Below are 25,721 nucleotides of genomic sequence, written 5' to 3' on the forward strand. Positions count from 1 at the left end.
CAACATTAAAAATAGCTCCAAAATTTAACAAATCCCTTGAGAATTTGGAAATATTTGTTTTTCCGATGTTGTCAATACTTTAATTACTGCTGAATTTGAAAAAAAATGAATTTTTTTATTGCTTTCATATGGTAATATGAATTATAAAATACAATTTTAAATATCTAAATTATTTTTATTGCTTTTATCTTTGTGTATTTCAATATTTGTAATGGTCAGATGAATTTTTTATATCTATCCTTCCTACTTTAAAAAAAAACATATTTGTTCCACTAAATTTTAATAATCTCTTTAAATATTTAAATATTTTATATACGTCACTATCCTTTTATACTATTATTATGTAAACCATTATTGAAAATTGACATAGTCCGCTTTTTTTGAATTAATCACCATCCGTTATCATCGAATTTGAAAATATATTAAAATTTTAAAAATGTCGATCGATTATTTGACCACTTATATATTTTGATGGTTTAGTTTGTAGTAATGCGAACTTAAGTTTTAACATTATTATACTAATAATCAGTTTTAAATTATAAGTTTTAATACTTTTACATTATTATACTAATAATCAGTTTTAAATTATAAGTTTTAACATGACCATCATGGGCAATTCAATGAGAAAATATCATAATCATCTCTTTGCTAGGAAGTGTCGTATTAAAAAATTGCTAGAGTTTCATAATGGATAGACATAAACATGGTCATTCTAATTAATAATATTATTTTTAACGATTGAATTTTGAATTTTAATGATGTTCTGCGCTCGCGAATGCATTGCTAGATTGTAATTCTTCGTCATAACCCCTATTGCACCCTTCAAGGCTTAGCAATATATTGAATTTGTTGTACATTTCAACCTCCTGTGGACGTATCCCGTCGAAGAGAAAGTTTCAATGTTCTATGATGTCAAGTTTCATTCGCTTTGGAATGGTCACGGACAATCCATAAGCATTTAAGCCTTTGCATGCCTCTCACCTTTGTGAGTTTTGCATAATCTTTCAATCATTGAGCAATCTATTCTACCTTGCACGGTCTCATCTTTTGCCAAGCACCTTACTTACCTTGAGCACCATCAAGTTTGGTTACTGACGCCGAACCATAACTCGAACTCAATCGTTTGAACATTTGTATGCTATGCATTCTTTTCAACTTGTTTGTACTTGTGGTGCCTCTCATGTGAAGAGTTGATAATTCTTTTAAATGCTAATCTTGGATGCTTATTTCTCTGAGCGACTCCTTTCTCTACATCTTAACGCATGTTTCCCCTAAACGATAACATGTGTTGGCTGCCCTCAATGCAGCCCCACTAGGTCATCTACATTTGCATGTCAAGTGTTTCTAAGTATACTTATCCCACTCTAACAGCATCAGTCATGCACTTAGCTAGTTTTGTCTAAGTTGTGCGACATCCTTGTATGCCCATCCGTAAAGAGTCGGTCTCCCTAAAACATCTTATGGACACCTAACTCAATTTTCATTCTCCTCCCGATCTCCTCCTCTGTCGTACTTTAATAAAACTTTCACACTATAACATGTTCTTGAAAAAGGTTGTATTGATTTTTTATTTTAAAATATTTACGATATTTATATCGAAATTAATATTTTTGAAAAAGACATGTAAGTTTATTTTTGAAAAAGATACGTAAGCGAACGTATTACAGTTTATTTTCGTTGCATTTTTTTGTTTTATAATAAATTTAAGATCATTTTCTATTAATATTAATATGTAAGTTTCAGTTTATTTTTGAAACGAATGGATGTACATGGAAATGAAGGACAGTGTTTAAGCAGCACATCTGTGGTCTTCAATCAATCTTTTTTCTTTATGATTCAGCATTAAGCAAATACCATTAAGCTGATTCTCAACCATCCAGTATGAATGAATGAATGAATGCATGATACTGTTATCACAGACAGGAGATGGACAGACAATACCATCCAACGCAACGGCACATCATCATCCCTATAATTGGATACAAATGTTTTGCTAATAGCTGCACGAGAATGATCTAAAAGTCATAATGAATAGAACATTAATCATGCATAACAAACAAACATAGTATCATGATTCAACCAATGGGTGAAATTTTAAACCTTAGAACTTCAGCAAGCTACTTATAAGTTTGTGCCGAGTCAAGGATTGTATCACAAATGCAAATGCAAATGCCAATGCCATGGTTACAAGGAGAAGTTGGGGACCGAAAAAGAATATGGTCCAAATACATCGCGAAGCATCTGTTGAAACAAAGCCAAAATACTTGTATTCACAAGAAAATCACAACTACAAGACCAACACCTGTGACTTGTGATCGATTCCATTGAACATGAACGTCCCCTTTAATGGGACAAATTGTTTTGTGACAAGCTGAAAGAAAAGCCATGAAAACAAGTGAGTGCTCTTTTCACATATTATCTATCGTACCAAGAACATCTAAATCCACAAACCTTAATTACTTCTTGAGATGCTACCCCCCCTATGAAAGCAGCAACCGGATGAAGCTCTGCCCCTCCAAATCTGCACATTTCAGTGACCAGATCCTCAGATAATGTTGGTCCATTTAATCCCAATTCGCTTAGGATACCAACTGCAATGAGCTTCAGTCGTGAAATCTCCTCATTTAGTCCACTGCAAGGTATGAACTTACAACTGTAAGCCACTCTGCTGGATTAATTACAGAATTGCAAGTATCTGACAAATACAGAATGATAAGGTTACTGACACACCTATCAAAAATCCCAGGAAGTCTATTACAATTGGCAGCAAACCGGTCAACAGCTCGAAGTAAGATGTAGAAGCCGACAGCATAACTGCAAAATGCAAATTACTCCTCAAAAAACACATCCTCCTAACACACACCAATACAAGTAATTAAATTATTGATATTCCATATATCATCAGCAATTTTTATCCCTCACAACATTCTCCGTTGTGGATTTTAGATAGCCAAGAAGAATGCTTATAAAAGGATATGCAAATTAACATTCCTGGTGGAATAATGCAATCAAATAGAACTCGGTAATACCAACAAAGATACGATCTGAAACAAAACTGAATGCATAACGACAATAGAAAACAAAACATCTTGAATTATAGTATATCCACACATCTCCACTCCCATTAGTCAATCGTTTCAAACATAATGGTTGTTAAGGCTGATCAGACAGTTCCACCGTTGGGAGCCATTCAATTACCAGAAGTTCCTAGTTTAAAATTGTTAATTTATCTTTCTTTTGAAGAAAAACCAACAGAGTGGCAAACATAGCTACATAAAAGATACAATGGTTGGTGAAATTAAAGCATTATTTTTATGCTATATCAAAGTTGATGTTGCAACTCACCAAAAAAAGTTGATGTTGCAAAAATATAGGAAGAGCATCAAGAAAAACTGTTGGCAAGCAAAAGTTCAAGTTAACGATGAACAAAAAAGAACTCTTAGAAAATGGATCAAGCTTAATCATCAAGAAATACTTCCTATAAACATGATCCTAAAATGATAGTAAAGCAGTGGATAATTCCACCTATGGATATTCATGGAAATATAATCTACTTGCAGTAATTGAATAAAAAGTACCAAGTATGGAAAGAAAGATGGATAAGAGCAAACAAGAAATTAACTCATTAAAATTTTGAGGTGAAAAGACATTTCTACACAAGATGAAGCAAAGAAAAGAGAAATCAAGTATGGGCTAAAATCCATTGGCAAAAACTTCAATATTTTTTGAAGCAATAGCAAAGGTTGTTTCCAAATCAATAAGTTTTCACTTCCAATATACTGTAACCACCAGATATTTGAGTAACTATCACAGAATACTTGAGTGTCATTACTTCCCACCTTGTACAGTTGCATTTCTGTAAAACCCAAGTTTAAAGAATTATTCTCCTCGAACTTGATTAGGAAAAAAAAATCCCAGAGCAGCAGATTGTCCTGGGTTTTGACTTGCAACAAAATAATACATATAGCTCCAACTATTTAGAGGTGGCTACGTAGATCTTCTCTTGCCACTGCAGACAGATCACAAGTCAACTAATTTTATTGTTATTTCTAACTATATTTTCTTAAGTCTTCCCCTATCCTTGTGCCACACTACCAGTCCTAAACTACTTGTGGCCAAAGGTCTCCTCTGAACTTCTAGAAAATTTGTGTAGAGTTTGGCTCACAAAAAATAGTAATTAACGAATGAATAATAATATAAAGTTTCTCATTAATACCATGTGTTCGAAATTATTGTGAAAAATATCATAGCATCTCACCTATAGTCCTCATCATTTAAGCACTTCTGCAACTCTGGTAGACAAGGAGATGTAAACTCATCCTCGATGTGCCGATACCTGCATATCTGTGAAGTAGGCAATATTGAAGGATAAGATGAAGCCAGAAAACAGAACCATAATTCACAAGCTTCTTCTTCAAAGCAGATAAGACTAAATTTATTTATGGTCATAATCAAAAGAGAGAAAGCAAACTAGAGGTGTAGTTCAAGTTAATGAACAATAGATAAATATTAGGGACATATGCAGCATTATATAGGCAATTAAACAGAACAGCTAGATACAAGGTCACAATTTGAGTCTTTAAGGAACATACAGTGATTTTTCTAGCATTTTTACAGAAATTCTTAACATATGCCTTTGAAATAGCATCAGGATCTCTTCCAACCCTCTTTAGAATGTTCTTCACTCGCTGCTCCATTGCAAGACAATCAGACTCAGCTTTAGCTTGATAGATTTTTTGCAGGATGACATAGCATCTAGACCATAAAAAGGAAATTACATCAGCAAAGAAGGGTATTATTAAATAAAAATGATAGTAATGTTCATCACTGACTCAGTTGACGATGTCATATCAGGTATTGATCCCTCAAGAGGTGGCTCTCCATCACCTTCATTCTCAATAAACTCCTATAAATAAGAAAACAAAGAAAATAATGAAGTGGCATATTGCAGTACGATAAAGGTTAAGGACCCTAAAATTCCGAAATGGAACAATATTTGCTTTGAATCAGTGATCTTAAATTCATACAATCGTCATTTTAGATGGAAGTTTCACTTGGTCTTAATATAAACAGATTCGGATTCATATAGACCAATCACCTTAATTAATCAGATAATGAATCTGGGAACTATTTACAGACTAACAAATGAAGAAACCTTCTTTGTGGAGAAGCAGCAAAATCTCCACCAATATCTACAGTGATTGATGTTTCATCGCTAAAAGGTCCTTTACAGTAGCACAGCGTACCAGAAAGCACCCAATTATAATTATACATATCAAACCATAAAACCTTCAATAAACTAGGCCACTGCAGTACTGACTTCGCAAAAGATCTTCAATTTTCAATTCAAGAACCTAAGTTGTTCACTCACCACCCATTTGTTCTAATGATAGAATTAAAAATGATCTTTAGCCATCATGTTACACCCATGGATCCCATATGACAACATAAGATGGTGCCAGAAAAATGACATTATACAGTTTCTCTCCTTTTAAATTAAATAGTCAGATTCTGACATCCTTAATGCATCACACAATGTTCTTTTCTACTTGAATGTATCATGCACATTATGATGCCACTTATATTGCAGGCAGATGAAAAATAGATGATACAATCTGCTAATGAAAACATGACCATCTAGCAGGATATAAACCAACTTTTGTACTTCAATTTCCAGAAAGATTTGACTCCATATACTTCAACCATGTTCTAGTTCCTGTGATTTATGTAACCAGTTGTTTTCTCTTCCGTTTCAACCAACGACATAGGTCGACAAAATCCTATATAAATTATGAAGACCAACTAGATAACGCAGTAATTAAATCAAAATGCAAAATTTTAATCATAACTCTATAACATCAAATAGTGTCAATTTTCTGTCTCATTATCTTAATTTCACCTGCACATACATGATTTCTCTGTTTGTTATGCTAGTTCTTCCTGAAAAAATATGACCAAGTATCCAGATAAAAGGGACTCGAAGTATACATGAGAGTACCTACATTAGGTTACCATAATAGTCAAAAGAGTCTCATCTGGAAACCAAAGTGGATTTCTTACAGTTTGCAGTACGAACAGTAAAGAGACATCCTTTCAGCGATCTAATTATAAAAGGCTGCTTCATTTTCGAGACAGAAATATCAATTGCATGAATTATAAAACTTTAATGCAAGAATCAGAGTTTTACTCAGAAAACACACAGCAAAAATGTATTAACCTTAAGAGCTGCAACCAAAACCCAGAAATCTGAGGATTTTGAATCAACTTCAGCAGCACTATCATTCACAATTTGAAGCAGATCAGAACCTAGCAGCATGACAAAGGACAAGCATTACATCTCAATTATAGCAGCAATTCTATTACCATTCATAATCATGAAGCCAGACCTATGATAATAGTTTATGACAATCAGCGAAGGCATCATTATCTAGAGGCACCGCCTCTTTAGTTAATTGCAGCATCAAATGGAACATGTTTCATAGAAAACAAATTAAGCATATTTATCAATTCTCATAATAATTCCATCATATAAAAATTTGTTAATTCCATGTAGATGCTAGTACAGAGTTTAAATTCAAAGAAAATATATCAAATATCCATCAGATCCAAATAATGCTTCTATCATACAACTATGATATTTCCATGTAACTGCTAGTAAAGAACTCAAACCATCAAAATTTAAGACTTATGCTACAGTAGTGTAGTGATTGATCAACAAGTACACTGATTATTATTCTCAAGACTGAAGGGAAAGACATTTCATAGTTCTACCAGATATATCATCTACCTTAATGAAGAGAACTGGACCATAAAGTTAGAACTTACATAATTCATTTGATAAATAGAAGTGTAAATGTTTCACACAGAAACTTACTTATTCCTCGAGAAATTGACACCTTGAATGAGGCTTCAAGAGCTTCTTTATAGTTTTCTTCGTCCATATTAAGCATATGGGCTTTTATGAAGTCCTATATAAAAAGAAGAGAACAATAATCAAAGAGTAAACATCTAATTACTAAGATGCATACATACAAGAGAAACATAAGACTACAGAAATCAAATCCTGCACCTTAAAATCTCTCTTTTCTTGTCTAGTAGATGGTAAGCATCCATCATGTTCTTTGGCCCATTTCTCTGCAAGGTTAATAAGAATAACTACATATGGTGTATGTTTGTGTATAACAGGATCTGTCACACTTAAGTCAATTGTTTTTGAGAACCTGCAGAAATTATACAATCATAAAGAACTTAGCAGACTTGTTCAACCAACACAATGGTTATCCACGTTTATCATCAGATCTCAAATCAAACAAAGAGAAAGGTCTCATAATCATTATAAGTGAACATAGAGAAACTTGAATACAATTCAGTCATCCATATTAGTTAATTTGATACTAATGTTTTTTTAAAAAAGGCATAAAAGTACTTACTCTATGAGCTCAGGCCAAGGATTGTGGAGACGGAGGTCATCTACAAAATGATCAGGTTTTGACTCAATTATGGTGTGTTCCTGTCAATTTTAGGAGGAGAAATTCCTTGGTCATCCAACAAAAATACTTCTGTGAATCAAAAACAGATCTGTAGGTACTTAGCAAAGGAGAGGAAGTCTGGTCTGTAGCCATCTATATACGTTTTAGGTACCTTCATGCTTATTCTAACCATTCCTGTAAGACCATAAGACCGAGCAATGACCAACATGATATTTGCTTCCCTACAGATCTTATCCAGCTTTATTAATGAAGTTTCCATTAGCTGCCTTGCAAAAAATAAAACATAGCATCAATAACAACCATAAAAGATTCTCATAATTGACCTAAAAAATACTGTACGTAAAAGGTAACATGGAGCACAATTTATAAAGTTTAAAGTACAGAGTAAATTATATGAAGTAGCACAGTGTTAACCAAACAAGAAGGAAATAAAAGCTACAAATATATAGACTGCTCCCTATTAGAAGTATAATTATGTTCTTAAATATTTCTTGATGCCCGACAATCACCATGTCAGATTTAAGAGAAATTTAAGATGTAAAATTGCTTATACAATTCGCTAGTTTCACAATCAGACATTGCTATTCAGATAGGGTGGACCTACTTCCTAAGTCCCACAAACACGATAAACTCCTATCACCTTGAATTGGAAGAGATCATACAGACTCCAATTCCACAACTTTGGCTCAATCTTGAGCATCTCAATGCAAACTGAGCAGTTCAAGGTGAAAACAAGTTATGTCAAAGCGATCCTGACCTATCCAAAAAATTGTCACTACTCTATGCAAACTAAATATCAAGTCATATCACAAAGGACCACACCCATAAAAGTTTCTTTTTGCTTAGTTACAGCCTTTCCATAACTCGTATGTTTTGCTTCAACAAAATATTCTCTAAATGTAAGTCCACATACCTCAATCCTTACAATGGTATCTTTTGAAACTGTTGTAATGATATACAATATTGGGCTTATACATCCTTCTAGGCAATTTGTAACTAGTAAACACACTGTAAAATTGATGAAAGATCCTTTGAGGCTTCTCTATAATTAATAAACATATATAGCTTATACAGTCTCTAGATCGTTTACAATTTCTTTGTGCACTCATACTGGATGAATTTCCGAGGCATATCCAAGATAAACTACATTTCTATGTGTTATTTGTTGAGAATAATTTCTGAATAATGAGATTCTAGTTTGCATTAAGTCTAGACTCGAGCTATCAACTTCAAGGTTAAGTGAGCCCATAAAGTGTGCAAGCTGACTGGTACTTGAGCATCCACAAAGAATCTTAAAAGCATACCTGGGTTGCTATCACTAAGGTAAATTCAGCAAAAAAAGAAGGATTATTCTCTATTAAATCTTCTGGAGCCTCCTCCACGAACTTAGCTTTAACAGCATCATTTAACTCTAGCAGAAATGAGCATACACATTTTGCCTTTGGTTGTCCAAGCTTATCTTCATCCACTGTTATATAAATGCGTTAGGACATCCAAATGAAACTGAAGAGGAAGCAACATGCAACAATACATGCATACATACATAAAAAATTATTTCCAAGATCATGTATTTCAACTTTGGACCCATCAACAACTGTTATACTCCCAATGCCACCAAGAACTAGATTTTTCAAAGCTTCAGAACCAGTAGGGCCACAATTAAGCAAGCATATGTTAGCATTCTCCAATGCTGTTTGCCCTTGTTCTCCCCAGATCCTGTCGTTTTCCAAAAAAATAGGAGAAAGAAACAAGCAACAAAATGTTAAAACTCACAAAAAACAATTAACGAAATGCAAGAACTCGAACAAAGCAGACTAAGGTTATCTAACACTATAAGCTTAATATCTCAAACAGCTAATTCAGGAAAAAGGTATTTGCTTATATGAAGAAGAGCTTAATGGTTGAGAATCAGCAATCCATGGATCTTAGAATGTTCAATTTGTACTTCCTCTTGAGGCAGTCATGCACCTATATTCCCAACTTTTAGAGCACGCTAGCAAAGCTACATGAAGATAAACATGCACGTCATAATAATGGTCTACAAAAGCCTACAAATCAAGCAGAGAAGCATGTCAGGCCTTTAATACAACAACCAAGGTACTAAAATTAGATAACAACTAATACCAAGAAAATACTGGACACCGGCAACAAAAACTTTATGGAATAATTTAATTAGTAATGGATCTCTAATATATTTTAACACCAACTAGATTAAATATGAAGCAAAACAAGGGAATGGATCACAAATTGCTTGTATGTGCACTAATTAGGCATGTTACACATGAGTTAGTTTGGCTTAGGTTAATCTAAACAACTACAGTTTAATCCTACACTGAAAGTGCGAGAATAACTAAATTGATTAAAAAACTTAATAGTGTACTGTCATTAATTGGACTTGCATTTCGGGTCAATTTTGGATCACGTGATTCTAGACATCTCAAGTTAATGAGTTGTTATCCAATGAGTAAGGTCATAACAAATTGTATTAGAGTGAACCTAGCATAGGGCTCGATGAGGGGCTCAAGTAGAGAAGGATCATCCATGGGCTAGAGGCACATCACGCTTGAGACCACCATTTTGACTATGTCCACCATGTTAGGGTTTGGTTATGAGCTATATTAGTATTAGTTCTTAACTGAGGATGTCAAACCTTAAGTGAGAGAAATTGTAAAGACTGAAAGTTTAGTCACACATTAGAAGTGGGAGAAGAATCAAATTAGTTTATAAAGACACGATAAGTGTATCATTAGTAAGTTAGGCTTAAGCATTTCGAGCAATGTGGTTCTAGGTCCATCAAATTAATTGGTCAGTTGTCCGATCGAGTCGAGCCATAAAAGTTAGGTTTGAGAGTAGGATTAAGACAATTTGAGTTGGTTGAGGTCAAAGAAGTAGTTCAAGGGTTTAAGGGTGATATTCATTCTTCTGCTCTGGTTTAGGATTGGTCAAGGTTCCTATTAACGCTCTGAATCCTATTATAAGAATAAATTAGATCGGAGAAGCCAGGAACTCGTTAGGAATCACCTCCTGATAACTGAGCTGCTCGTGGTGTTGCAATATATATTCTTTTCCACTGCTATTTTTTGTCTTCCCAACTCTCTTGCTCTCTCACATAACTGAGCTGCTGCAATCCGTGTTTCCCCTAACTATTTAATCGACAACACAAAAAACCTTTTCTAGCTTTCCCTCTTCTTATGTGGTTCTCGGGATCCAGGAACCAGGTTTCCACTTATACGTAACAAGAAACAGACAAAAATAGTTCCAACAGTACATGGATCTCGGCAACTTCAAATCCTTTGCCTACCACGACATTTTCTTGTGCATCCACTCAGCAATGAACATAGACAATGCCGCAGACAACTTCGACAGAAAAGCACCAATGTTGAGACCTATCCAAACGACTTGATGATGATCCTCTAAAGTCTAAACCCTAATTCACTGACAATGACAGCAATCAAGAAACAGGTTCTCCAAACGGGGGGAGAGGGACAGAAAGGCAAGATGAGGTGAGACCCCGGTGTTACCTGAGCTGGCGATCGTACTTGGTCTTCTTCATCTCGGCAGCGACAGTAGCCATCGTCTAGAGCTTTCTTTGCCGTCTCTCTCTTTTGGGGTTTCTGCAGGTGTTAGTCTAAGGGTGGTGAAGGCTGCGTTTTGTGCCTGCACGTGCATTGAGCGTGCATACATAAATGTCTAATATTATTACTAAGAATAAAATGAGAGGAAATTGTTGCTTTATATATATATATATATATATATATATATATATATATATATATATATATATATATATATATATATATATATAATATTATTACTAAGAATAAAATGAGAGGAAATTGTTGCTTTATATATATATATATATATATATATATATATATATATATATAGAAAAAGTGAGAATTAGTATTAAGATGAGAGAGAACAAAAACCAAAGTAAAACCTAAGAAGATTTTACTTGAGACCATAAATAATAATTTAAATATTTTTAATTATGTAATCAGTGGAGGCAAAAGATACACAACTGATTTTAAATAGTTGGGATAATTAAATGCATATTTATTCAATTGGTCTCTTTGTGAGCTCGTTTGTAATTGTTTTTTTTTTTTTTGTTAATGAGTTTGATGAGTCGAATATGTCAATTATTTTAGAAAAGACTTACAAATACCATTGGAAAGGAAAAAAAAAAGTTATAAATACAAAAAGTATCTTGATGCTTATTAACAAGGTTTTAGGAATTCAAGCCAGATGGGTTAACTAAAGGTTTAAGCTGAGATAATACTTTTATACTTGAGTCCTCTTAATATGTTTAAATATTAAATCGATTTTAAATAGTCTATTAATTTTTTTTGACTTAAATCACTTATCAAAATATTTAAGTTGAAGTTTATAATAGTATATTCATCAAATCCTTATAAATTAATCATAATTTTATTTATATGAGACTAATCAAGGTATTATAATAAATATAATTGAGATTCTCCGAACAAATAGATAAAGATGGGAAGGTCAATGGTTTTGATAATTATATAAAATATAGTTCCTAAAGGTATAAAATGAATTACATTATTTAGATTTATATCGATAAATTATTGATACCAATTATATTTGCAACATCCATATTTGGATGAATTTCTTAGAAAAACCCTGATGTAATAAGTTGAAAGAATTTTAAAAAAACTTTTTTTTATATAGAGTGACTTTCATTCCTTTTTTAGAGTGTTTTTTCCATTCTTATTTTCATCCTTTCAACTTGATATGCAAACCATGATTTTAGTCCACTTTGATATAATTTTTAAAAAAATAAAATTATTATCTAACAATTAAAAAACAAAATATGACTAAAATGTTAAAAAAATAAAAGCTTAAATAATAACAATAAAATTATAATACAACATTATTATTTTTATATTCTAAAATAAATTATAAAATAAACCGATACAATGTTGGACATTAATAAACCTAGCGTAATTGTAGTTGTCTTGAAAATAATTAAAAAATAATTTAGCATTGTTAAAAATAATCTAATCAAGATATTTTAATTTGGAATCTCATAAGTCATTTTATAAACTCTTTACAAATATGTCCTAGGTTATATATTATAAAAACATATTATTTTAAAGTTTTTTATGATATTACCACTCATGTTGATATATTTTTAGAAAAATATATTAAAATAATAAAAATGAGGCATAAGTATAAGATTAAACTATAATGTGGAATACAATTAAGCTAGGTTTAAAATAAAAATATATCATAGATTAAAAATAGATTGTGCATATCACTTGATGTTATTATTAAATAGGATATCCTAGACCCTTCTCCTCTCTCTTTACTTTTTACAAAACTACTATGATTTATTAAATAAAGACTCATTAGGAAGGTGAGAGATCTCCTCTCTTTTTACTTTTTCACAAAACTACTATGATATGATCGTATGATCGATTAAATAAAGACTAATTAGGGAGGTGAGAGAATATATCTAAGATGAGATGATGATCTATAGTAAGTCTTGTCATTATATAAAGTGAGATCAAATAGTAAGAAAAGATAATTAGGAGAGTCTCTCCCTTCCATAATTCAATTGAGCATTTGATATGAAATATTTCTATTCATAATCCTTTTTTATTTTTTATAATATCATCATAAGAACTTTTAATATTCATAAAATATCACTTTATAAATGGATACAAATGAGCTCATCATCTTTTCCTTTCTTTCTTATCTTCTTCTTCTCTTAATCATAAGACGTGAGTAATGAGCGATGTTGAGTGGCAAGCGACATCAATGATGTCGAATGGGCATAAATGCCCTAATCGTAAGAGGCAAGCGTCGTCCAACGAATGTAAATGCTCTCAGTAACTTTCCCTAATCTCAAGCAATGAATGATGTCGATGGTCTCAAACAGAAGAGTGGCGGGGAGCAATACCAAGCAACTAGGGTTTGGTAGATGACATAAGAGTTTCTTAGAATAATGGTATAATTTGGTAATTAAGTGGATGTAAAAAATAAAATTATATTTTATTATTTTTAGAGCTTTTAATTATAAGTTTATTAATACATCTCATCATTAAGTTATTAGACCACATAAATTTAACATTATCTCACTTTATTCCCTAATGAGTGAGATATAAAATAAAATTTTAATAATTTATTATAATATTATGAGTTTGGATTATGTCTTGCCATTTATCTTTAAAAAACATATAAAATAAAATTTTAAAATCATAATAAATTAAATTAAATTAAAATTTTAAAAATCATCATAATACTATATTAATGGTATTTGCTTAATGGTAGGTGATAGTTAATGCTTAGTAAATGACATTAATGCTTAATGGAATTTTATTAATATAGTAATTCATTATTAATGTAGAATAAGAGTATATTAATGCTTAGTAAATGATATAATGAAGAAATTAAGGCACAACACGTGTATGGAAATCTCATAATGGTATCTTGTGTAGCAAAAATTAAAAAAAAAATAGAATTTTCAAAATCAAGTGTGCGAGAAAAATCGTAAAATAAAAAATCGTACATATGAGAAGTGTTACCTAGGAAATCGTATATCCCTGAAATTTTCAAATCTTATGGAGAAGATGAAGAAGAACTTGTATGCTCCTCTTTAGCAGTGATCCACACAACATACGTGACTATAATGCCCCTTAAATCACTATAGGATCTCCCTCTCCATGTGCACCACAAGATTGCTGAAGCCAAGGAGGAGGAAAGGAGGTTGAAGAGAATAAGAGGGGTGACCATCAAAAGCTCTAGCATATGAACATTAAGATTCCTCTTATTTATAGATGTGCATGCAGCTTAACCCTTAATGAATTTTTCATTTATTGGGTATTGGATCTCTATCCAATTGTTCAATCTTATTGGATTTCATCCATATAATCTAAACTAGAAGCTTCGTAGTTATCTCATATCTGCACATCTACTCGTCGCAATATCTACCATATGTATTTGACCATCTAGGCCTGATATCGAGTTGGTTGTGAGTCACTCTTGTCAGAACTCATCCCGACTTAGAATTTTTTATAATATAATGAATCATTATCTCCATAATAATTCACTCGACTCATTGACCATGGACTAAGCAACTACGTCATAGTCCCCAAATGATATAGGAGATTTAATTCATCGGATTTATTTGTTCACATTTAACATGTATCTATGGTCCCTTTCTATTTAATATCACAGAGACCGTATATTGGGCATGGTAACATCAGGCTCATATGGAATCTTGTTCGAGTCTTGCTTTAATCGAATTCTTCTAGAGAACTCATTCATTCTCAATTCGAACGACCCTAACGAGGGATTTTGTTTGAGGGAGCATATACGGGATATTTCTTTCATAATATTGAGAATGAATGATCCTTTATTGACACCCAATTTCTTTTATAAGGTTAGTTGTCATTTTCGATAATTGATTGTACTATATCTGAAACTTCCAAACATGTAAGTTCAGCGTCAAAAAATAGAGCGCTCATACAATACATCTCTGGTGTCTCAAGTCTAAGGACCAGACATACAAATGAGACTACGGAATCATTGTCTGACGTTAGGTATCATTAATTATCCAGTATTCTGTAAGCGGATCAATTAGTAAACTTATTCTCTAATAAACACTTGCATTATATCTCTAATGTTCTCACACGAGCAACTATGAGACTAGTCGTCTCTATCATATAGACGAGTGTACAACGCATCGATTTATCTGGTTATCTCAATATCCCTCTCGAGTAACATATGATCGGGACAATTTAAGGTCTATGTTTAAAAATGAATCGATCTCATTATCGTTATCTCTTCACGATACAATTCACATTATACAAATCCAAAGACATCACAATATACATCCAAATACTATAATAAAATACTAGTTATAATAAGTAAAGAGATTGTCGCAGCATGTCACAAAGTGTCATCACTTCCATAATTGACTTGTAGGGCAATTATAACTAATAACACATGATAAGTGAAGCATGTGAATGCTGAGGATCCAACATAAAGGATGGAACACACATATTTATGATTATTTTGGGGTAATTTATAAAAAGAATAATTTATAGTAATAAATTTTTAAGAGATGATAGGTTTTTAGGATATCGTAATTTCATATTTGACTTTTACGAAAGCGAGTTTTTTTTTATTTAATCAAAATACTCTTAATAAAATCATAAAAATATGATGATTATCATTTGACTAAGTTTGATTTCATTTTTTAAGGGTAGAATCTATATTTTTGAGATAAATCAAATCATATCGATTCAATTCAACCCTAAATTGGTTCAATTTAATCTAAAATTACCTTTTAATTTCTTTCAGAATTACCTTCCATCTCCTTGACTTTCGATATTACCCCGTCCTCTCCCTTTTCACCACCACCACCTCATTCGCTTCTCATTTTACTTCTATTGTATCCTCATCCTTCTACTCCATCGTTTCTTCTCTTCGTTATCCTTTCTCTCTCTCGTGACTTCTTCCTCCAGCTCCTACTCCTACTCCGCCCACTCCACCTCATCCTTCTCGCACCCCCCCCCACCCCCTTCCTCATATATTTTATCCTCCTCTTCCTCTAACTTAGTCTCTTACTTGATTCTACTAATAAAAGTCTTGTTTGTCTTTTTCTTTTAACTTAAAATCAAATAAATCTAACTATATTGTCAAACATGTTGGTTAGAATATCAAATTGATAGAGTTGAGACACCTTCTTATAAAAAAATAAACAACATATATGTAAAAAAAAACTACAAAATTAAATTCATACTCTCTTGAATTTACCAGTTAATAAATAATAGTCCTCATTATGGAACATAATAAATAACGTTCTTAAATTCAAAACAAAGAAAATATAAAATAAATAAATAAATATAAAATGGATCGAGGTGCTGAACATCTTGAGCTCCTTAGCCGTCCATACCTTCCACATCTTCTCTCCCACAGTGTGAGAGAGTGTGAAAAAGGATCATAAATTTCGTATTTTAATATTTAGATGATATAGAACCTGTTTCACAGTTATTAAATTTTTTGAAAAATATTTAGAATTATCAATTGATATTATAGATTGAAATACATTAAAACCATGAGTAAATAATCTTTAGAAATTGGTTTGGGTGATTATCTAATTTCATTTTGCTCTCCATGATTTTTTTTTATATTTCATATCTTATCTAAAATTTTCAATTCAGAATTATTAATTTGTTAATATTTTTAATTCATTAAAACAGTTTTAGAATCCTATTAAATTATTCTGCATGGTTTATTAAATTATTAAATTTGATCTGTTTATTTTGAAATTTTTGAATAATTATAATTACTTTATAGAAATTTCTAAAAATATCTATTAAAACAGAAAAATTGAAATCGAAATTGTTCCGACTTGAGTCTGACCCAAGTCTAAGTTGCTTCTCATCTTAAATACCTAATAATATAGCAATCCTTGAAATGAAACCATATAGTGTTCCTTAATCTTATTAGAGAGCATTGATTGGTCTATGAAAATGAGACCCTTCATGCTCTCATATCCTGGGCTCTGATCAGTAGAGTAAATAAATGTTCAGTTATCTGCTTGTCAACAAAGTACTCATTTGGGGGTTCATTGGTTTTTTACTTCATCTATAATGCTCCACAAAATGTTTCTGTAATCTATCTTCATTGTCAGAAAGAATAAAAGTAGATCTCCTGGCATTTCTAGGACTCATGAGATGCAAATTTTTTGGGGATCCTCACATACTATACAACTCAAGAAACATGCAGGTCAGCACTTTGGAAGTCTCAAATGCCATGCAGCCAAAGTTTAAACCATTTGCAAAGCTCATTTATTCTGATTCACTTGCACTACTATTCTGCAATTGAGTTCACATGCAAAGTGTATTAAATCTTCATACATCTTAAGTAATACACTATCTGCAAATGCTTGTTTTCTTGCACTTAAAAGTACAGAAATAATGGTGATCATTACAGTTCAGATTCAGATCTCTCTGCTAAATCAGAGCATCCAAGGCTTGGAAAAATGTCATCTTTTGTCAAACAACTCACCATCTTAAAAGCACCCTAATAAGGTCAAGAAGAGAACCTTTCCAGGTTACATACCTCCAAGTCATGAACTCATCTCAGGCCAAATATATGAGTGACACAAGTCTTCAAGCTGAGCCACTAGATTTGTCTCAGTGTTTGTTTGACGACTGGATAACTCAACCATATGCTTGCTATGGAATATTACGGGGCCAAAGTTAGCTTGTGTGTGTGTCAGAAAGTTCCATGGGTTATCTTCTCCATCTTGACAAGGAATCAAGCAGGCATCAGAACACATGTTTCACCTCAATTGGGACTTTCTCGCAGACGCATCAGAACTTTTCAGCTATACTTTTTCTCAGAAGGCATTGCTTTTACCTTCTTGGTTTTCTGCAATGATGACTGTCACCAGAAGTCAGTAGTTCAAGCACTTGTACATTAGAAAGCGAGCAAAATTGATATGAGGAAATCGGTCATCACTCAACCATCACCCTGTAATCCACACAGGGATCATTGAAGTCTGCCCAGCCATAGAACATTAAACAAACCATACTATCTCCTCCAATATATGCTCTGTTTCATTCACTAACAATAAGTGAAGGACTGAAGGAGTAAAGTTCTCCACATCTCAGACTAAGATCAGAGAGACAAAGGAAGAGTTTCCAGCACTGAGTACTCCATAAAGATCCAAATATGCTTGAATTCTGAGGCAATCCATGAAGCTATCAAGGCGCAGCCTGTGTTCTGCAATGCCATTAAAAGACCTGTAATCCATCTGTTGGATTTCATGGTGGAGATTCTTCTTGTTTTTGTATCTGATCTATTGCAGACATCCGATTGCGGCTCGCGCGTGTGGGTTAATCTGCGCTGGACTGCTGAATTCGGCTCAGGTTGGCTTGGCTTGGGTACTTAGGCGCAGCACTAAGTACTCCTTTCTCGACCTTTTCGCCGTCTCGGGTGGTGGTCTTTGCATGCACCGTCTCTCCTGTCACCGGCACTCGCATCTACAGGCGGGTCCCATCAAGCACTCGGGAATGGCCTCCTCGTGCCGCCAATTGCGGAAGCCGTACCGTGGGACCCACGAGGGAGAGGCCTTATTTTAAGCTTGTTTTAACAGCGCGAGTTCTGAGGACTCCTCTCTGCGTGTCTCCATCTTGAATCCGACACTGGGCGAGTGAGAGCAGTGGAAGCCATTAAACTCTCGTTTCGCCAAAGCTCGAGCTGACTTCCCGTACACCAATGAAAGCCAAGAAAAAACAAAAGGACACAAGGACAAATTACATATCTAAGCACATGAACACGGTGTACGCCTCCAACGCTCTGCGGCCGCCAAGCACTCGGTTTCCTGCAAGGCTTAGTCATGTCTTTTCTCTATCTCCGTCGATTACGATGGACGCCGCCGTGGAGGAAGTCCTCGGTGACACGACTTGCTTCAACACTACCACGGGAATCCGACTCTTCTTCCTCCGCTCGTCCTCTTTGGCGATCTCGCTCGCGAACCACTCGATCTTCTCGCCGTTGCTTTGATCCGACATCTTCTTCCCCCTAAATAACAACGATTCCACGTTCTTCTGCGACAACGTTTCCTCCAATGAACTAAGCAATTTCGTGGCGTTGCTTGATTTGGGGGTATAATTGCCCGATCCGAATCCATTAGCCTGAGATTATTGTCGCCGAGTCTGTTATTATTATTATTATTATTCATCAATAATAATAATATGAAAAGGGTTTTGTTACCTGAATCCGCACGTAATTACTGATCCCGTTAGGCCCAAATGCCATGGCAATCGCTTGATCCACCTGATATCATACGGAATTCATATCAACAGTTACCATCGAATAATGGACGGACGAGATTAGTTCGTGGAATGCCGACAAATCGACATTTTTGTCAGGATTGCAGTTATATAAGTAAAAGATAAAGAGGAAAAAAAAGGAAGCTAAAAACAAAAGACCAGGTGGGGGGAAAAGACGGGGAGGGTCCGCACCATGTCGGCGACGCCATCCCCGGCGATCCTCACGAGCTCTGCCGCCGACGGCACCTGCCTCCTCCTCCTCCCCTCTGCCCCCAGGCTGCCGCCGCTAGTGCTTCCCAGGGACAGCACCATGAGGTCCTCCACCCCCGCGGCGAATGGGAACTCCCGCTTGTTGTTGAGCACGTGCGTGATGGCCGCGGCAGCCGGGTTGGCCATCGTCACCCCGCCCCCGACGGCGGCGATCCACGTCCGTCCGTCCGTGGACCTCATCTCCACTGGCGCCGCACCCAATGCCGGGTCCGCGCACGTGGCGGCGCACACTTCCCGGATCCGGAAGTCGTACCCGTCCGCCTCCACGGCGTCCGCCCGCGAGAAGAGGAACGGCGCCCCCGTCGCCAGGTCGTAGCACGGCGCCAGTACCGGCTTCACCGTGTCCCGCAGGGTCGCGTCGCCGAAAACCCGCCGGAGGACCGCCCCAGGCCGTCGCCGGAACAGCCACCCGAGCGGGCCCCGCCTCGCGGGGGCGAAATGCCCCGATGACGACCGTCCGGTCTGCGACAGGAGGAACCGCAGCGCCTCGTCGGCCGCGTAGAGGGGGCGGCCGTCGGGCCCGCGGGTGAAAAGCATGGCGGCGAGGACGCCGCCCGCGCCGGACCCGGCGGCGACGTCGAAGAAGTCGGCGACGCGGACGGAGGGGTCGCAGGAGCGGCGGCGGAGGGAGGACTCGAGGCGGGCAAGGGAGACGGCGGCGAGGAGGGCGTCGGAGGGGCGGCCGCAGCCGTCGATGGAGAGGATGCGGACCCTCCCGGCGGGCCGGGGCGCGGAAGCGGCAGCCGACGAGGCGGAGGAGGAGAGGAGGAGATTGGGGTCGTCGTAGCCGAAGAGGAACTTGCTCTCGAGGATGGAGAAGATCTCGTAGCTTAGCTTGTCGGCGTCCGCGCTCGGTTCCAGCGGAGGCGGCGCTAGCGCCATTGCTTTCGCCCGAAGCCGAACCGGAGAGGACCGTGTTTCCTTCGGAGGCGGGGGAAGGGGCGGCGCGTTCGAGCTTAAATAGAGGGGGTTCGGGTTAGCGCGCACACGTGCCGTTGCTGTGGGTTGAGCGGTAACGCGGTGGACGGCCAGGATTCGACGATCGGCGCGAGGCTGAGGAGGCACGTCCGATCACCGACGTTCTTTTAATCTGCCTTCCCTCGTAATTACCAACATTATTAGAAGTGGTTGCTTAGATAATTTCTCCTAAAACTCTTTCTAACTCGATTTATATTTTGATGACACGACACCATTAGGCTTAAGAATCATTAATTAAGGTTTTGGAAGGTTCTTAATGCTCGGAGATGGGTGCTTTGCCTACACCAATCATCATCAACCTTTTATTCCTCCTCGGATTAAGAAACATCACCCATTCTTGATTTCACTTATCTCATTATTTGGAGCAAAAGGAAGGAAATGTGGTAATTTGAGGGATGAGATAATTGACTCCACTAATTTAATAAATCAGAATCACAATATAAAATTGTTGTGGGAAACAACTGAGTCGTGGCCTTGGGGCCGACGCGGCTCGGTTCAGGTTCGAACGACGAGGACCTCCTTGGGGCGTTCCTCGAGCCCGCAGAGGCGGTCGGGTGCGGTGTCCGATCAGGACGGTGTAGCCATCTCCTCCGGGCAGGAATTCCTTACCTGCGCGTCCGGAGGGGACCTTAGGCTTCGCACCTGCACAAAGGTCGAGCCGAGGTGCTCGGCCCGACCCCTCCGATGATCAAGTTAGCAGATGTGGAGGGGGTTTCAGATGAAGAAGTGTTTTTATGTGTCTGTCCCTCCTTCTCTCTCTCTGATGAACGAGAGGGTATTTATAGGGAAGCTTACTGCTTCCTGAGCTGCCCGCTTACAGGAGGCAGGCTGGTAGCGTCTGACTTTGTGTTGGCGTAACGTGAAGAATTGAGCTTTGGCAGGATGTTAATGCGCCTCGGTCGACGTTCCCGTCTGCATTGACTAGGAACTGTTGCGTGAGACGTCATTTGACGTCAGCCGAGTCTTATCATAATTACTATTCTCATCAAAAATATTTAAATTGAAGTTAATGATTGTATACTCATCAAATCGTGACTATTGTTGAAGTTGAAGATGTTACTTTTGTTTTTGTTTTGGAATTCAATTAAAGACAAAATGATTATTGTACGCTATGGTGGTTGAAGGAATAATGCTATAGCTATTGCACTTGGACGACAGAGACTCCTCTTAATGTTATGAGATGTTACTTTGTGCTAATGGTGGGGAAGCTCGCTATCAGATTAATCGAGTATTAGAGCCTCATGATTGATCCGACTGCTATTGGGGAAGAAAGGTGATGCCACAGTTCATGTCATCGCATGACTCGCTCGCTCCCAAACCGTAAGCATGCAGTGAGGTTGGCATTTTTACCAGCAACTCTGCGATAGAATCTCTCCATTGAAAGTGTTCTCCCTCGTCAATGAAAGTGATGAAGCTTTCCGACATCTCAAATCTAAACCTGCAGTTGATCCCATCAACGCAAACTGTTCTGCATCTCCAGACGAAGTCTGCCAACAACAGTGCACAGGTCAATCAGATTACTACATCTGTTCATGGATGCCGAAAGCTGACCGACTACATTATGTGAAGTGACTCCAGTCGACTCCCAAGTCTTGCCGACAGTGTCGAGGAGTCTATGTAGTTACTGCAAGCAATGCAGCACTTGTTCCTCTCTCTCTCTCTCTCTAGGGACAAGCTTTGTTTGGTTCTCAGCCTTCGCTGCTCGTCGTGGAGTTGTCACAGCAGCCATTATGTGCAAGCTTGACCAAAAAACTAGCATCTAGCAGAATCATTACATGCGTGCCAAGTGTGTATCACAAAAACTTCTGATACATGTTTCATCTTGCAGAGTTAATGATCAGCTGAAGTTGATGTACAAGTTCCCGATAACCTCAGCTTATGTTCAACCTGGTGGTGTTTGCTGTGTGGGGGATTGTGGGTTTGTAGTGATCTTAAATTATTGCAGGTGTACTGCATGTGGGAGACAAAAAGGTGGGATTTAGAGGATCCAAAGACGAGCAGCAGTAGATATTTGGATTCTTCATGCAAGTAGTCAATTTCTTATGTTCTGCAATGATTCCTTTCTTTCAGTTGCTAGATCTCAGTAAACTCTCCACTCTCACATGACATCCATCGAGTGAGGCTCTCAGGGTTCTTCGAGAGACCAAAATGTTCATGAATTCAGATCAGAAAAAGACTCTCTTGCAACAGTTGTGACTTCTTCTTCTTCTTCTTCTTCTTCTTCTTCTTCTTCTTCTTTTACCTCTTTTATAACCAACCCATTGAGGATGTTCTCTAACTGGGTAACCTTTTTGTGCCATTCTATCCCATATTCAATCATAGAAAGAGAGGACCTGAAAGCTCCACATCTCCAAAAACTGCCCACAAAAAATAAAAGATGAATTAAAAAGAGATTGATGTAAGCAAAACTTCCAAAGAGTGCCCCCACAAAAATTATACATAAAACATGTTTTGTTCTTTATACTTGTAAATTTCATGTCTATGATCTCAAGGATCATGTCAAATGTGCCAAATGACCTACCAGATTTTACATGCTATTATTGCAATTTCTTTCATGAGCTATATCCTAAAGCATAAGGGCCCAAAACTCTTTATCTCAACTCTTCTTCTTCAACCTCAGTTCAGATCTACCTCTTGGCAATCCCAAGTCACGAGCAAAAAGCCACATTCCAACAGACAAAATATTCTGTCCTTTAATGGACAAGTGGAAAATGTAGCTTTGAGCTTCAACTCAAAAACCCAGTTCTTGGTCACAGTTGAGAACAGTGAGATCCAATTAACTTGTTCTTTGGCATGGTTGGAAGCTATTGATGTCTTTTCCCTATCTATTGCGAAGCCATTGGAACAGAGGAGCCAGCAAACTCAGTTCTACCTGGAACAAAGACTTGGGAAGAGTGCTTCATGATACCTCCATTTCATCTCCATGATGACAACTTCTTGCTTCTGAAATCAAAATTAGACCCATATGGTTCCAAGCACACTGTTTATTTCTGTGGGTGACATGGTGTGTTAGCTTAGCGTGACTCATGGCTCAACAGGTGATGTATACCATGTAAGATCTTGGACATCAATTGATGAAAAGAAAGAAGCTATCTTTTGCAGATATGTGTATCCATCTAAAACAGTGTTCTTGGACTTGATATCCAATTACACAGCATGGCCTTGAGACTTCCATTTGCTGTTGCTTTTTCTCCCTGCACAGTGCAGTGAAACATCAGACTGATTGAAGAACTACATAAAGCCAAAGAGAGATCAGCACTTCATGTTGGGTTCCAGTGACACTGAAGGTTTCAAACAAGCATTTATCATATTTCCTAATCATGATATTAATGCTGAAGACCAACATTTTTCTTGTCTTTTTTCTGTCTCGGATTTTGATCCTCATCATATTGACTTGATTACTGATCAAATCCAACTGTGTAAATCTCAGGAAGCATACCATCAGGTCAGTGTAGATTATGGTTTGTTATGAGAATAATGAGTGAAATGGTTTCTAATTTTAGTTGAAATTTTCATACTACTATAGTAATAATAAAATCGTAACATTCTAACTTATTTGGATTATTTAGATGGCTTCCGACTACTGAAGATAGGCTAGACGAATTTTTTTCTACCATTGAACTAAAAATTTATATTATTATCTATATTAAGAATATTTAAATTTTTATTTATATATTTTTAATAAAATCTAAAGCACTCTCGACATTTCCTCTCCTCTCCTATAACTTTCTGGTATGGACAATAATCTCAAAAGTTCTACCGACTTCTGTTATTTTATCTTATCTTATTAGCTAGTAAGATAAGATTGGTTCATGAGAGTAGTCAAAGTATTGGTTAAGCCAAAAGGCATCACAAAAATTTGAGTGCTCTATACTTGGTCACATTACCTTATTTAGTGCTCGATAATTGATAGATAATTGGAGGCTTCCATCTTGTTTTTGATGAAAAATATTTAAGGCTTTACTCGTGGCTCTAGTTTGATGTAATGATCTAGGCCTTTTTGTGACAGTAGAGTTTTTGGTAACTCAAGTGGCATAACATCAGTGAACTTTTTCAAAATATCTATTATCACAGTAAGTGTTAGTCGTAGGTCCCCTGCAAGCTAATCACGCGAGTAATGACAAATATGACATGATACACTCTTTTTATTTATTATATATTTGATATTTTTTTCACTTTATATTATCTGTTACAAATATTGTGATGTTGATGGATCTGTGCAATAAGAATTGTATCGTGATGAGATCACGATAATGAGATTGATTCATCTTTAAATATATATCCTAAATAATCTCGGTTGTAGGTTACTCGAGAGGGACATTGAGATAACCAGAGAAACATATAAAAGAGTCGACCTAATTATAAACTCATTCAGGTCCCAAAAAATATATAAAAGAGTAAATTAATTAGTTCAAAAATAAATAATTGATAAATCTTAACATCTCGCAAAGAGTGCAATTTTATAAGCAATTCGATAAACACAAGGTTTGTAAGAGAAAAAATAAGAACTTTAGAAGGTAAACAAACAGTCATAAGTTTACAAACGACTACTCACCAAGTATCATGCGTGTTGGTAAGTTTTTGTAAGCTTAACGTGCGAACTTATGAATCCAATTAACACTCAACATTAGCCCAGACCCCTATATAACCAATGCCACCCAAAGGTTTTTGTGGTGCTGAGATGACTTTGTGTTTTTCTCTGGACCGCAGCTTGCAAAATGTATACTATGACACATGAAAACTAAGATACTTTGATATAATTTTACTCATTCTAATGAATGATCGCTCTGTAAATTATTTCTACTCATAGTTTTTAAATAAAAATATATAAAAATAAGATAAAATATATTATCAAATATATAAAGAAGCAAAACGAAAACGACGAATAATCCATTGAAGGAGGTGTTATGGTTGAGCGATGATCGTTCATGACAAAATATCATATATTATTATTATTTTTAATTATATCATATTTAAAAATGACGGAGGTGTTATGATTGAGTGATGATTGTTCATGACAAAATGTCTCATATTATTATTATTATTATTATTAATTATGTTACGTCACTTTTAAAATGAATAAGAATAAAAAGAATAAAAGATTATAAGTAAGAAATGAAAAAGATCTTATTAAAATGTAAATAACAAAAAGGATTATAAATAATAA

General features: G+C 36.0%; 2 protein-coding genes across 3 annotated transcripts; both read right to left on the reverse strand.

Moving 5' to 3' along the window:
- Positions 1 to 2,071: 2,071 nt before the first annotated feature.
- LOC103983544 (NEDD8-activating enzyme E1 regulatory subunit AXR1) lies at positions 2,072 to 11,144 on the reverse strand. Of its 2 annotated transcripts, none has more exons than XM_065107774.1 (14): positions 11,012 to 11,144; positions 9,034 to 9,206; positions 8,795 to 8,958; positions 7,642 to 7,752; positions 7,431 to 7,510; positions 7,070 to 7,220; positions 6,875 to 6,968; positions 6,218 to 6,306; positions 4,833 to 4,906; positions 4,635 to 4,755; positions 4,259 to 4,344; positions 2,731 to 2,814; positions 2,452 to 2,632; positions 2,072 to 2,371 (listed from the first exon to the last, which is right to left on the reverse strand). In XM_065107774.1, exons 1-14 carry the CDS (start codon positions 11,062 to 11,064, stop codon positions 2,288 to 2,290), a joined length of 1,545 nt encoding a protein of 514 aa, XP_064963846.1. In that variant the 5' UTR covers positions 11,065 to 11,144; the 3' UTR covers positions 2,072 to 2,287. The 2 variants fall into 2 exon arrangements, with proteins under 2 accessions (XP_064963846.1, XP_009399050.2); XM_009400775.3 differs by having other exon boundaries at positions 4,593 to 4,755.
- Positions 11,145 to 18,685: 7,541 nt separating this feature from the next.
- On the reverse strand, positions 18,686 to 20,495 carry LOC103983543 (patatin-like protein 3). The gene is made up of 3 exons (XM_009400774.3): positions 19,499 to 20,495; positions 19,248 to 19,310; positions 18,686 to 19,168 (listed from the first exon to the last, which is right to left on the reverse strand). Exons 1-3 carry the CDS (start codon positions 20,456 to 20,458, stop codon positions 18,869 to 18,871), a joined length of 1,323 nt encoding a protein of 440 aa, XP_009399049.2. The 5' UTR covers positions 20,459 to 20,495; the 3' UTR covers positions 18,686 to 18,868.
- Between the last annotated feature and the right edge of the window lie 5,226 nt (positions 20,496 to 25,721).

Source organism: Musa acuminata, chromosome BXJ2-5 (genome assembly GCF_036884655.1).
Source record: "Musa acuminata AAA Group cultivar baxijiao chromosome BXJ2-5, Cavendish_Baxijiao_AAA, whole genome shotgun sequence".
In the NCBI taxonomy this organism is placed as follows: Eukaryota; Viridiplantae; Streptophyta; class Magnoliopsida; order Zingiberales; family Musaceae; genus Musa; species Musa acuminata.

Coding starts and splice junctions, on each gene's coding strand:
- LOC103983543 (XM_009400774.3), bottom strand. CDS start 20,458: ATGGCGCTAGCGCCGCCTCCGCTGGAACCGAGCGCGGACGCCGACAAG. Junction 19,311..19,498: donor GGGATGGCGTCGCCGACATG/GTGCGGACCCTC, acceptor GTATGATATCAG/GTGGATCAAGCGATTGCCAT. Junction 19,169..19,247: donor GTAATTACGTGCGGATTCAG/GTAACAAAACCC, acceptor CAATAATCTCAG/GCTAATGGATTCGGATCGGG.
- LOC103983544 (XM_009400775.3), bottom strand. CDS start 11,064: ATGGCTACTGTCGCTGCCGAGATGAAGAAGACCAAGTACGATCGCCAG. Junction 9,207..11,011: donor AAGTACGATCGCCAGCTCAG/GTAACACCGGGG, acceptor GGAAAACGACAG/GATCTGGGGAGAACAAGGGC. Junction 6,307..6,874: donor GTCAATTTCTCGAGGAATAA/GTAAGTTTCTGT, acceptor TCATGCTGCTAG/GTTCTGATCTGCTTCAAATT.